The following is a 15,151-nucleotide window of genomic DNA, read 5'->3' as shown; positions in this document are numbered from 1 at the left end:
AAATATTCCCAGATGCATTTTTGTGCACTTCTTTATCTCATAGAAGAGTTGCTGAAGCGAGGCAACTGTTCTTTAACTTTCTTTTATCTAGTGTTCTACCAATTGATTATTTGTTTACTGGTTCCTGAGATAGTGTAAAGTGTTTGTGTTTTGGCACTACTAAGTGTGTTTAAAGATTTAAAGCTGTTATATTTCTAGCATAACTCAATAAAAAAGTTTATGAAATGAAAATACATAATTTAAATTTACAGCCTTAATAATAAATCTTGTAAACCAGTAAAGTTTAGTAATGCTTTTAGCACTTTTCAGGGGTGTCTATGTGTTGGGACACTCAGCTGGAGCCCACATTGCTGCAATGGTTGCATCTTCACCGCTGATGGCCAATCCTGACCATGCATTGTGGATTAAAGGTAAAGAAGAAATAAACAATTTCCTTACGACACCTGGTGGATACTTTGTGAAGCAGTTTACAAAAAATTAACACAGAATGTGTAGAATAAATGTTTAGGTACTAGTATTTTGATTTTTTTATCATCATAATTGCATCCTCACTTGAGTCCTGAAAGAAGTTGTAGTTCATTCTAGAATAATTCCTTTAAATCATCTTATTATTTCTGTGTTTTTGAACAGGGCTATGAAATAATGGTTTCTTTCTGATTTGAATTTTGTTCAGAAATGAGTTTGTTAAATTATTTTTGTTATACTAAGTACAGTAACTACCTGGGTATTAAAACTAGTTTTTGAACATCAGTAGTTGTTTTATGCACTTTTTTATGTTGTGCATTCATATTTATATTACCTTCATCAGTAGAATTAGAAAACCAGATGTATGGTGTTAGTGTTTAAATTTTTTTCCTTTTACTACCCTAGATGTTTATAAAGTAGAAGTGATAGAAATACAAAGACATTTTGATCAATGTATTGTGTTTGCATTGCAGTTACAATGGCTAAAATCAGTTTTTCGTTTGAAAAAGTCGGCAAATACATATCCCATTCCTCATTGCAAAATTCCCTATAAATGCACTTTGGTAATCTGGAAGATTAAAAAATTTTGTTAGCAGTTCATTATTAACTCATTATTATTGAAAGGTGGTACTTAAAGATTTATGAAAATTATTCAAATATATAAATAATTTGTGTTTTTAAACAGGGTGTAATAAAATGGATGAGTAAAAAGAAATCTAAGTTAATGAAATTGTGTCATTTTGCAGAATTATGAAAATTTTTATATTTTCAGCTTATGTGATTTAAGCCGTTTAACATATTGTATGTCTTGTAAGAAGTATAATTAGTTATAATCATATTTTGTCAGCTGCTAAAAGGCATTCACACCATAACTGTTGCGATGAAAGGCCAATATAAATAATATTCTAACCATTACTACATTCTCTGTATCCCAGCCAGTTTGAATGACTCTGGATTGAACAACACACATCATAAGCAATGCATATAATATGGTTGAAATAATTTATACTTCTGAATCTCATATTCCTGAAGGGCTAATTATAAATATGGTGTTGAACGATATAATATGCCTAATATAATGTTTTATGACAAGTATGTTTAACTATAATCTTGCTTTGCCAGCTTATAAAAGGCATTCATACTACAACAGTGGCTTCAGATATAGTGTTATTTCCTCTCATACTAATAGCTATGGTTGTTCAGTACCGCTCTCTATGTGCATATAATTTCACAAGTCATAAGCATTGAGCTCCCATGCACCTTACAATCAGTGATACACTCTGAGCACTATGACTGTCATTTCTTGATTTTCTTTTCATTATTATTCCAAAGTGGGTATTTTGTTTTTGAACAGATAATGACTTTTCAGATAATTTATTTTACTAGCTTTTAATTTTTTTTCATCAAACAGTTGTGATTAATTTTCATTTATACACAGTAAATTTTGAAGTTCAAGTTACCAATTCAGAGATCATGCCTTCTACTAGTACATTCATACAGGCTACAGGAGGCAGTGACATCTTTGGATTTATTGGCTATCATCTGCCATAAGATTGATCATTATATGAACCAACCTATTTCTCCTGAACATGCCAAACTTGTTCAGGTCAGTGAGGATTCTGACAGCTTATATCCTTCATCTAATTTTGCCATTTCTTCATATGCCCCTACTGTGGAATGAGCTAGGCCTAATATGGCTTTTTTAGACATGATTTCTCAGATATGTTCTATATTTTTCTTTTTGCCACTTTCATATGATCCCTATTTTTAATTTTTACATAACCTCTTTTCAGTATTTTTTCCTGAATATTAGGGTACATGCTGAGCATGTTATTTCTCAGATGATTGAGGGTGCCAGTTTGCCTTGGTCTGTCATCAGACTAAGTGTCCATTTCTTGATCCTAAACAGTTAGAATCAATGATTTTGCCTGTGTTTTTGTGTGGAACACTATTATCCTGTTTTATATATCCCATGCCCAGTTTTCCCAGTTTTGCCTTATTCTATAAACTCTCCTGTGTGACTGGTTTATTATCCATCTTCTTTTTTGAGGTGATCCACAGAGATACTGAATGTTTTTTGAGGGGATGCCTCTCTCTTGTTACTTCCATTTTGACATTTTTTTTCTTTGGGTCTAGTCTTGCTCACATGGTTTCTTTGTCGTTGAAACCTTTTGGAGAATGCAGCTTTGTCTCACATCATTTACCACCAATTTATCTCAGGACTTATGCATGAACCATTTTTTTTATCCAGCATTATGTTTTTAGTGATATTCATGAGACTTTGGAATCCTGTGTGGAGTTGGTGTGATACCTAATTACCATTTCTCTCTTTGTGGATCATTTCACATTCTGGGCCTGGACATACCACCATTACTGTTTCTTGTCCACTTTTTCTCAGCCCTTACCTGTTCCATGCACTTTTCGTTTCAATTTACATGATGCAGATGGACATGTTGCCAACCTAGTGAGTTCCTATTCAGTGAGGGTTTGCATATCTGATTTTGTTCCCCTTTGGTGACTTTTTTGCCACAGATTTGAGGACTATTCTTGTATTATTTTAAGACTTGTCCACTTTCCCCTCTTCTATTGTCAGATACCATTTTCTTTCCATTGCCTCATGATCTTGTGAGGAATCATCTTGTTACAATCGATTCTGAGAATTCTACAGTTGCAGCTCATCTCAATTAGTAAAATGCCACCAGGTCTTGTTTCCATGTTGTCTCTCTTATTTCTCCTTTCTGGCCAGTACAACTTCATTTCCTGTAGCTGCTCCAGCTAGTCCACCCATCCATTACCTTACCTCTTCCTTTTACTCCATCCTTTCTGAATCAACCTGGATCACTGACATTTCATTCAGCAATATTTATTCATGCCTGTTTTTTATCCATTCTTTGGCAAGGAGATCCAGGTGGGTTGTTTCCTTGTTTCTTTTATTTTAGCTTGTTTCACTTGCCCTTTCTCAAGGAAAGTTTATCAGCATAAGTTGAACATTTTCTTTTGATGGTCAGGATTTTCACATTCTAGATCCACTCTTTCTAATATTAAGAATTTCGTCACTTGAATTTTGATCAGGATCTTCTGTCTCCTTGATTGTGTATTATTGGGCTGCGTTATCCCACACCTTTTGTTTTTCTTGGTTTTACCTTTCTTACCCTTTCTCTTTTATTGCATTTCTACCACATTCATTTCCTTCTCCTTTTAGCCTTTGGAGTTCATCAGTCAGATTTATTTGCTATAGATGTTTCATGTACTCTATATCATTCCACATATATCTTCCATTATTTTGATCAACCTTTCCTTCCATAAACTTCAGCAGCATGAGAGGGTGATTCTGCCTTCTCACCAGTTTTCCTCCTTTCAGTTTTCTACCTTCATCACTGGTTGGATCCAGATAGAGTACAATGTCCTGTCTGTGTTCTTTGTTGTTATACTGCCTACAAGGCTTCCTTCCTTGTTGACCTTTTCTGCCTATTCATTCCCTGGCAGACATCCTCTATTTGTGACTTTTCTTCTTTCATCCTGACCAGTTGGGTTCAGCTTTTAATTCAGTTGGCTTATTCTTTATTGTCATCTTCCTGTAATTTGTTCCAGATGTTTTTCATCAAATCAGCACTTTATCTTTTCCCTGTTATCTCACTCCCTTCATCCATCAGATGAAATTCTCCAGTTGGCAACATTCATGTTTCAGTCTGCATCAGATCACTACATCTTCGTCTTCTTCAGTCTGCATCAGATCACTACATCTTCATCTTCAGTCTGCATCAGATCACTACATCTTCCTCTTCTTCAGTCTTCATCGGATCACTACATCTTCCTCTTCTTCCTGTGGTAATTCATAAGAGTTTGGTGTGATTGTTACTGGGGGAAATTATCTATATATCTCCTTTCTTTCTTTTTTTTAATTTATTTTGCTGTCTGGATTTTTATTTTACCTCTTTGTTTCAAGTGGTGTCTGACCAGATACGCTTCTTACAGTCAAACCTGCACTGCAAATCCATGTTGACTACTTATTTCTAATTTACATCACTATAACATGTTGCTCATTATAGAGACAGTGTGTTCTACAAGATAACTTATAGGTTTGTCCTCATGATATATTTGCTTCATTAGTATGCCTGTTCTGGACCATGCTCTTCCACGATTTATTGGTAAAGCAGAAGGGGGGACAGCTCATCTCTGCCATGTCTTGTATTGAATAAATAAAATACAGTATGCTTTTGAAAATACTGTTTTCATAGTTAACCACTGCACTGTCTCCAGTGTTATCGTTTCTCCAGACTCTCCAACACTTTTCTCCTCCCCTGTTCCATTTATTAGTGGACCATTGGAGCATCCTCTTGAATATGACAGTGATAAATAGGATATAATGACAAAATCATTCAGTTGAGAGCAGGGTGGTGTGTAGATTAAGAGATGCCTTACAATTTGATGCTCCTGAGAAGATGTAATAGTTTTGGAGTGAGCTGTCAAAATTGCAGTCCATTTTCTTGCCTGGAATCCTGCATCCTACTCTGTATGTTGATGTTGGTTCTCAGTGTCTGAGATTTGAAATTTGTGCTGGACCAATTAATAGGTTCACATGTATTACAGGTGTCTCTTTCTTACTCATTTATACTCTTGTTCCTCCATCTGTGTTGAGGGTCAGAGTGCAGGTTTTTCATATTAATATGGTGCTACCTCTAATGTTATCCCTTGATGACTTTATTACACTAAGGTTGTCATTGCACTAGAGGTAGTTCCTTTCAGGTTTGCCTTGAGTGAGATAGCTTACATTAAAGTGACATTTTTACAATACCAGATGTCTGGGTGTCAGTTTCCTGGATTGGTCAGTCAGTTTCTCACTTTACTATAATGTGTCTGTGTTCAAAGCGTGGGAGATAGGAGATTCTCTCTGGCCTGCTGAACTTGAGGTGAAGATGGTATGATCCTCTTCCTACTTCCATGTGCATGTTTGTTCCTGGTGGCCTAGATGTTAGATTGTAGTTGACTTACTGGCAATATGCTCATCATCCGACCCTTGTGTGGATGTCAGTTCCCAGCAGTCCAGATTTTGGACATAGTTGACTTGCCATGTGGAGTCTGTCTCCCATGAATGATCCTCTACTATGAGATCCCCCTTTTAGGGTGTTTTTTTGGATACTTTAGAGTAAGACTGCCTTGTTTTACCATTAAACTGGTCCCTCCACTTATCCAGTGTAGGATTTTAACTATTTATGTGAGAAAAGGTAATGTATCATATTGGAAGTTGTAATTTTATTCTACTGAAAATGTATTTTCAGTGAGTATTTATCAAAATACAGTGATAGATTGGTAGAATTGTATAGAGGGTGTCACATGCATTTAGAGGTTGTGTTGCACACTTATTAGTGGAGGGGTTATTGCATTATGATTTACATGCAAGACACATTTGAATCTGTTGATTTTGAGGTTTTTGTCAAGGCTTGTAACGTGCAAAAAACAAATTTTTGTATACAGAGGACAGCACTGAATGAATAGCTGTTTATGTGAGAGAAGGTAAGAATGTACTTTCAATGGAGGAAAATTATAATTTTGTCATTTGTTGCTTTTTTCTAGGTTTTGTATTGTTATCGGGTATCTTTGATATGTGTCCCATAATGATGACATCTTGGGCAGAACTGGGGAATTTTACTGAGTAAGTAGGATTTTTACCTATTATTTTTAAATGAAACTTCTTATGGTATAGTATTTAGTTATTGTAATTAAAAACTTGGTGTGTTAAGGTGAAACTTGCTTGCCTTCTTTGAAGGTGGAAACAGGTCTTGTAATAGTTGTATGAATTGTATTTGTGGACTTGTACTTTAGTTTCATGGACTCTGTTGACAAACTTAGCATAAAGACTGAACCATCATTTCCAGATTGTGAACACACCACTAAGTTAACAGTGAACATTCATAAAAATCACAGTGGTTTCTTATGGTAAGAAAAATTAAAAATAAAGAAAACATAATAGAAAAGCTATAAGTATGGTTTGGTTTTACAGCCACTTGTGTAAGTGTCGTTGTGGTCTATATATATTACAGACTAGACCTGTTTCTGAAGTGCATATGATTTACACAAAATATTATGACACTTTCACAAAGATAATAAAATAAAACAGTTTTCAAAGAAAAGTGACAAAAACTTTAAGAACAGAAAACTTGTGCTAAAACATTTTTCCATCTTTCCATGTGTTTGAATGGTTTTCTACCAACACTTTAGTACTTATTTGAAGTAATTAGATTCAAAGGTCTTGAACATGCTACAGTCTTCAAAATTAGGACATCAAGTCTGAGAAAAAAGTGTCACTGTAATTAGTCAAGATAACACAGTGGGAAATGTCATCCCAAGGTAAGTGTCCTCACCAATGAACAAGAAAATATTGTATTCTTAGATGCTAACAAAATACAGTAGAAGACACCTAGTAAGTTTGTCTTCAAACATTGTTATTCTTCAGATAACATGACACTGATCTTATCTTTCTGTTTGCAGTATATGAAGAATAATCTAAAGTATGTTTGAAATTTAAAGTGATAAATTTCACTGAAAGTGAAACTTTGAAGTCTTCACAAAATAACTGTTCCTAGCAAGATAATATTTGTGGTATATTGTTAAACATTAGGCCAAAGAATCATAACTGAAACTGAAGTGGGTTGAGAGAGAAAATAAAATAAGTTCTTTATCATAAACAAACAACCGTTAGAACTTCGGCATGTGATATATTTCAGTAATTTTGTTACAGTTCTTTATGATAAACATTGTAGAGAAACAACCGTCACTAGAACTAATAAAACATGTTAGAGATACAACATTTTTAGCACTTTTGTTACAGAGCTTTTCTATGATAAAACATGTTAGAGATACAACATGTTACTTAGAGAATTAATAAAACATGTTTGATACAACATGTTATTTAGAGAACATTTGTATTTTGACCAACATCTTGATGAAAATAAAAGTGATAATACAATGTATCAGATGCTTTACCTCAAGGATCACCTACTACAGCAATTTATTACATTAATTTGTATCATAACTGATATTTCAGATTAGACAAGATGAGCTGTCTGTGTCAATAAATGTTCCAGCTGTTTATCAGTAGTTTTATTTTTCATGAAATCTTCACAAGTTATTCACAGAAGAATTTAAAATAAAATGGAAATAATATGCATTTTCTTTTCTCTTTATGACAGGATTTTTAAGCTGTTATACTAGACGTTTGTTAAACAAAATGTGACTGCTTTACTGCATGTTGTTGCTGATTTCTAGCTGTACACCACTACTGTATAAAACTTAACATTTGCTCATTATCATAGATGTTCTGACAGAAACATTTAACCCATAATATACATTTTTCTAAACAATATGTACTTAACTGCTCATTGGCAACTTTGTTACAAGTACTCTTCAAAAACATGAACCATGTGCACAAAAGTGCCCCTTGAGATGGTTCCTATACGTGGTTAGGGGAACCTCCCAGAGAAGATTCTGTAATTTCAGTTCATCTTATATAGGATCTGAATATCCACCCATGTGTTTGATGTGCATGGCAACTCATGTAAGGTAGGAGACGATACTGGTGGCCTTGAATTCTTCTGGATGGGCAGTCTTGGGGTGGCACCCCAGGGTGAGTCAGCTGGTCCAGTTGGGCTAGGGTCACCAAGCACCAGTGTTGGACATTCTCAACAGTTGTTGTGAACATTGTGTGTGATGCTGGTGTTTGAGTATAATGCTGACAAAACCCTTGCATTGTTGCAGTGCTCTTGTTTGACACTCCATGATGGGTGGGGACAGTTGGCACTGAAATTTATTTTATTATGCATATCCCCATTCATGACAAAAAAAAAATAGATTATCAGAAAATGACGACACATGGACAATTCTGTTATACAGTCACCGTCAAAGTTGGGCCCAACACCTCGATTTCTCATTCTGCATTCGTTATCTGAGAAATCCTCAGGTCAGATGTCCCTCTTTTTCATTCAAAGAGGATTATAAAGGCTTTCTGGCTCCCTCAAGTCAGTAAGGAAGCAGCACCTAGGAGATATTTGGTGGAAACATCTTTTCCACAACACACCAAACTCTTTGAATACAAAAAAGTATTGGAAATATACCCATTGAGATTACTCCCTGTGCTACCTCGAATTCTTCAAGAGGAGTTATTGTAGAGAGGGACTTGAAGAACATTCCTGAGTTGGAGATCCTTGCTGGTTTTTCCAGCCAGGGCGTTTCTGCAGTGTGCCAAATGACCACTCGCAAAGATGGAATTATGATGCCTATTAATGTTCTGATTTTGATGTTTACATCACCATGTCCACCTGCCACAGTGAAGGCAGGTTATCTGAACTGTGAGGTACAGCCATACATTCTCAACCTTCTCAGGTGTTTCTAAGTGTCAGCAGTTCAGTCACTGAAAGACATCGTGTCATGGTTCTTTAAAGTGTACTCATTGTGGTGGTAAAGACACCAATGCCTATGAGTGAAAACTAGAACTACACTGTGTTAACTGTAGTGGTTCACACCCCTCTTACTCTGTGCTGGAAGATTATGAACAGTATGTCCCACCCAGAAGTTATTGCCCCCCCAACCCATCTCGGACAGAACTCTTCATGCCTCCAGCAGAGCCATTTGCAGAACATCTGAAGAGTCTTTTGTCCTCCATGATTGAAAGAGTTGATGAGTGTATGTCTACTCCCATTCCTGTCTACACCACTCCTTCCAGTAGATGCCTGGGTTCACTTCCTTTGACTTTAGATTTGGGCATTTCCTCAGTTCCATCTTCTCCAGCCATAAGATGCAAAACGATTATTTATTCACACCCTCAGTCACTAGAATCTTTGTCCACAAGCAGAGATCTGTTTACCCTCCCAGGGCATGATCCCTGGAGGTCAGTAGACCTCTGTCCAGTAAGAAAAAAAAATTGTGGTTAAAACAGAAGGGCTTAGTGTTACATTCTCCTCCACATAAATAAAAATAGCCACTTTGATATTGTGGAACTGTTGGGTTTTTGTTAAACTATGGATGACATTAAGGATTTGATTGACTTTTAATATCCTGTGTCTCTATCCTTACAGAAAATGTAAGGATTCTCAACCCTGCTGATGCAGTCATTTTTTAGCAGTTTTCTTTGTACATAAATTCCACACAAGAAGCAGCTATGCATCAAGTGCACTGAACATTCTCTGTACCCTATTTTCCACCTTTTGGAGAGGAGATCAATGTTCTATGCTCAAGATCTGTTGTGTCCTTATTCAATTGAAACAGAACTATAGGTCTCTGGTTTGTGGGTGTGCTAGAACCTTGGACCCGTAGATGTTGGACCTCGTTCACCATCTGGGGCTTCAGCTCTGCTGGGGATATTCACACTTTATTAATCTAGAGTTTGTACATTGAGTCTCATGAACCTCCTCTACACTTCTGCTGTTTACAACTGTCTTTACTGTATGCTTCAAAACTTTGATCCTTACCTGAGCATCCTATCTAGGTTTGTGCTTACCTTCCTCAGTGAGTCATGCTTTTTCAGAACAGATGATCTTCCATGGTTTCTTTTGGCCTTCATATCCAGGCATAGATAGCTGAGTTGGGTCTATTGTTTGATGATGTTGCTGTCTCCACAGGTCAGCCCATCTCATCACGGCTTGTTACCATCCTCAAGTGTGACCTTTCTTTGAGTCATTTGAAGAAGGCAAATACTCCTGATTGGAAATACAATCTTCTCTTTGCCAAACATCTTTTGAACTATTCTTCCATTTCAGTTTATACAAATGATTTGAAATCAGGCAACTCTGTGGGATCTTCCATGGTTTGTTTTGGTTGGTGGTTGCCCACAGGATTCCCTCTACAGTTTCTGTGTTCACTGCTGAATTGTTTACCATTTCTCATGCCCCAGATCACATAGAAGTTATGCAGTACACACATTGTAATATTTACTCTGACTTTCTTAGCTCTCTAGTGCCCTCAGTGTGTGGCATGTAAAGGAATTATAAGAAGGTAAATAAGGAAATGAAAAACAAAGTACATGCTTGATCCATCTCTCATATTAACTTATGGTATGCAACAAATGTAGAATATTCAAATTTTTTAGGATTTGTAATATTTAAAATGTGACATTTTATTTTAACTTGTGGATTGGTTGAATGGGATAAATGTAAGAATAATATTATATTGAGTAGTAATGTTGGTTTTTATGCTATTATTTTTCAGTGTTGCAAGTGTTTCATTATTTTTGTTTAATATTGTGCCGATTTTGGTATTGTTATTAGTATTATCATGAAGTGGCATAGTACATGTGTGTTATTTCAATATTGTTAAAATACATTTGTTAACATTTACAGAGATGCTATTCAAAGAAACAGTCCAATGTTTTTGGTAAAAGAAGTTTCAAAACACCTTCAACATTGTAGATTTCTAGTTGCTGTCTCACAGTATGACTCACCACAATTTCACAAGCAGTCTGAAGAGTATCATGAGGTAAAGCTGTAACTGTCTATTGAGAAGCCAGATAAAAGTTGACTTATTTACAAGTTCAAATATGTCGAATAAAGGTTACTTGGTTTTCACTACACTTTGAAGAAAAAATCCCTCGAAATAAAGCAAAATATATGAGAAAAACTTATAATGTTTTATCACTTTTTTTACTAATGTGAAGTTGAGAAAAGTTGAAGTATTCATGGGAGACTGTAACTGAAGAACTTATTCAGTAATATTTGGTCAATTAGGAATTATTTTAATGGCTTGTTTCACAGTTTTCCATTTTACTTGAATAAATGTTTTTCTTAATAACTCCTCGCAATAACAGTAACAAATATTTTGCACAGGTGTTACTACATTTATATATGCAAAAACGGCTCGTTTGGGTTGAGAACATATTTTACATAGAAGAGCGAACAACATTTGACCTTCTTTGGTCATCATCAGGTTCACAAAAGTAAACCCTTTTTTTTGCCGTTTTTGCATATATATATCTCTACAAGTGGGTTTTCTCGACATCACTGATTGCTACTGCATTTGTTTTATAAAATATAATAAAACATTAATTAGGTACTTTGGTGGAGTTCCTGTTCTATTTAAAACAATAAATTAGGTTTTTGAAATGATAATTTGTTCAAGGAAACTGTTTTCCATTATTCTGTGCAAACCGTATAATATTGGCTATGTTCTGCAGGTTGGACAACAATGTATGAAAGTATTTGTTATGTGCTTTGATGTCAAACAAAAAATGATATATTTACATTGGATATCCACCTGTAAAACATCTTTTAAAAAGTTATTGGTTGGGAACATAGTGAGCAAAAAGGACTATCAGCTAGTTATCAGTGTGAGGAGGTTTAAAAACAATTAAATTAATAATCGTTTACTGATACTTCGTTCATGTGAAAATACTTTACCTAATTGCTGAAAACATTGTGGTACTTTTACCAGCTGAAGGATATTAACAAATAGATTTGTTTTCCATCTTTACAGCAACTCCTGAGTGTAAATTTATCATCCAAATATCTAGAAATTCTAGATAGTGACCATTTCACAATCTGGTTGGATTTGTACATTCCAGAATTTACCATGACCAAGGTGAGCTTTTTTTTAAATAGAGATACTCAAGTTTTCTTCCATGTATGAGGTTTGGCTGAGTGCTATGACACTCAACTTGTGACCCATGGGTCTTGAGATTGAAAACCAACATCAAACATCCTCACCCTATCAGTTGTGAAGGTATTATAATTTGATGGATGGCCAGTCACATTTTTTACTGGTAAGATGTAACCACGAAATAGCAGTGGGTGCCACCAGCAGTTCAGAATTAGGGATAGAGAAGTAGTTTTTCCATAGTAAATGTTATATAATCATGAAAGTTATAAACAGATTTATGTAACTTTATGAAAATAATTTCATAAATGTGATCTTAACTCTCTCCCTACAAGGTTGGGTGAATCAACCAACCCCTCAACCATTTTCTACTTGGTGTAGTTTCTGTACAATAGGTTTTAACACACATAGTGTCTCATCCCAAAATTTGCCAGACTTATTAAACATTATAGTTGTTTTGTGCACAAAAAATCATGTTTTTAAATTAAGTTTTATTTAGTTTTTTTCACATTAAGATTAAAAGTACTTTTCTTTGTTTCAAAAATCTAAAATTCTATTCGCATAATCTCTAAAACCTCCTAAATAAATTTCAAAACTTTTTTTTTCAGTAAAACTATATCCTACTTGTTATATTCTTTATTTTAAATTTGTCCAAGGTTGATCAATTTGACTGACCTCTTAACCACCAGTAAAAAAAATTGAAATAAATCTAAATACCCCTTTTGTTTATAGTGTGGCTTCAAATTGTAATATGGCCCTATATTTGTTTGTCATAAATAGCTTTAAAATCATACGTATAATTACACTTACATCTTATTGATTTTTGCCTTTCAAATCCTGTTACTACTATTCATGGCATTGTAAGGTTTAAATCACTTGGCAAATGTGCAGCTTACATTACACTATTAAGTTACATTACACACAAGCAGTTTGGGAATACACCATTTGAAAACATTTTATTATTTTTATTTTATCTGATTTAACTTTAATGAGCATAAAAAGTTTCCCATTTAATTAGTTTTATAATAACAAAGAAGGAATACACATGATGAACAATAAAGTTCTTACCTGGGTTGTTATTTTCTCTCAACTTTTGAGATATCAACGATATCATAATGAGTAGTTTATGTTACATTTTGTAATTCTTTGAGGGATGGTAAATGGAATTAGAGAAGAGGAGATGCCTAGAGAGTAAACGTCACAATTCACATACAAGGGGAAATCAAAGTTGTTTTCAATATTGTCTTATAAAAATAACAACTTAACACTCATATACTATTAAAATATGTATTTATTAGCTACATTTTTGTCATATTTATTGGCATGCCATGAAAACAGAAGTTTAAGTTTTGAATGTAACTCACTAAATCCTCACGAACTACAGAAAGTGATGCTGAGAAAGAAGGTTTAATGTTTAAAGTGAATTACATTCTGTTGTTATTAATCATATTTTTTTTCTTTTTCATTCTTATTGAATCAGTGGTCAGTTTGAAGGCTTATAATGCTAAAACCCACTTACTGATACCAGTGGTGGGCATAGATAATGCACTGGAATGTTCCCAGCTGTTGTAACCTGTTAAATGAATGTTTGTGTTATAAATGTTGGTTTTATAAAACTGTTTATCTACTTTTACTGATACTTTCTTCTTTCTCTTTCAGGAAATCATAAACTTTGTGAATGAGTCATAAAAGAAGCTGAAGTGAAAACATATGTTATGATAAAGGTACAGCTAAAATTTGGGGCTGTCCTTTCACTCAAATAAGAAATCAATTTATGTTTAATTATAAATTGTTTTGTGATTTATTGTGTTAACATTTGTGCTCTAATTTCTACCTTGCTGAATTAGAAGTTCATAACACAAAAACAGTTTGTTAATTTCTGTCTGAAAGTAAAAACACAAAGTTTGATAATTTGAAGGAAGTTACTACAACATCATAAGATGTGGGAAAAAAACAAAATGGGTAACATTATTTTTCTAGTAAACTGTTTAGTTAGAAAGTTCTTAGACAATAATAAAGTACACCACACAGCTCACTGTAATTTAAGATCAGTTAATATAAACCTTTAGATATCTTAATATGAAACTGGTTGGAGAAATTACAGATAAGTGTTTGAAGAAACACTTATTTTGAATAACACTCAGGTTATTGTTCCTAAACATAAAGTATTTTCAAAATGTTTGTATTGTAATTTACAATTCAGAAATTTTTGTTAGATCATATCAAATTTAAATCATTGTTGAATAATGTCACAATATATGTATTACAATATAAAGTATTCTGAACTATAATTATCAGGTTTCTGAAGTTTTTCCTAAATAGAATACATTTTTCATATAGTTTTAAATTTCAGTACAATAATGAATTTATTTTTCATTAAATTGAAAATGAAGTCAATACTTTGTGTGGGATGAAAACTTCCTGAATTATAAGATTATATTCTTATTTTTTTGCTGTTTTCTGGTTAACAGTATTTGAAATATAATCAAGTTGAAAGCTTTAGTAAATAAAAGGAAAACAAATCGAATTTATCTGCTTAATTTTTTTTACCATATTAGAACATTATAGCATATAGATTTTTATGGTATAAGATTTTATTACACTTGGATCTCATTTAGAAGTTTCATAATTTACCACAACATGTTCTTTGAAACTTCAAGGGAAATGAATTTTTGTATGACAAATAGAGTATTTTTCCTAGAATAAAATATTTTCTCTAAATGCTGCTGTGTGTTTGTGTTTTGAAATAAGTATTTGCTCAGTCTCATAAATTTAGGGTCCATCACAACTTACTGTCAGAAACAAATGTCTGATGTTATGATTCATAAACTATTACGCCAATCAAAGAAAATGTATTATATTTTTAATGTTATTTGAGAAATAACTATTGTTAATGTCATTTTTAATTATCAACAAGTTGCAACAGTAATTTATAAACAAAAATCCTAGACATGTGAACATTGTTAAGCCTAATAGCGTAGGACTAGAATTATATAAATTAGTTGTTCTTGGTCCAAGTGTTTCATGTAAACCTGAGGATCACTTAAGTTCTGATCAAAGGAAACTATAAACCCAGATCACAATTTAATTAAAAAATATACAATTC

The 15,151-nt window shown here is 33.8% G+C and overlaps 1 protein-coding gene across 7 annotated transcripts in view; it reads left to right on the top strand.

The window, feature by feature from the left end:
* Positions 1 to 14,766, top strand: part of LOC143226670 (kynurenine formamidase-like) — a 30,168-nt gene extending 15,402 nt beyond the window's left edge. For all 7 annotated transcript variants that reach the window (XM_076457943.1, XM_076457942.1, XM_076457945.1 and 4 more), the window contains 5 exons: positions 310 to 410; positions 6,040 to 6,118; positions 10,797 to 10,932; positions 11,926 to 12,030; positions 13,705 to 14,766. In XM_076457943.1, the coding sequence (XP_076314058.1) occupies positions 310 to 410; positions 6,040 to 6,118; positions 10,797 to 10,932; positions 11,926 to 12,030; positions 13,705 to 13,734 (451 nt within the window). In that variant the 3' untranslated portion in view covers positions 13,735 to 14,766. The remainder of the gene's footprint in view (positions 1 to 309; positions 411 to 6,039; positions 6,119 to 10,796; positions 10,933 to 11,925; positions 12,031 to 13,704) is intronic.
* Positions 14,767 to 15,151: the final 385 nt, after the last annotated feature.

The sequence above is a fragment of the Tachypleus tridentatus genome, chromosome 9 (genome assembly GCF_004210375.1).
Source record: "Tachypleus tridentatus isolate NWPU-2018 chromosome 9, ASM421037v1, whole genome shotgun sequence".
Classification (NCBI taxonomy): Eukaryota; Metazoa; Arthropoda; class Merostomata; order Xiphosura; family Limulidae; genus Tachypleus; species Tachypleus tridentatus.
Note: the sequence above shows the minus strand (reverse complement) of the source record. Positions and strands in the feature narration are given on the sequence as shown.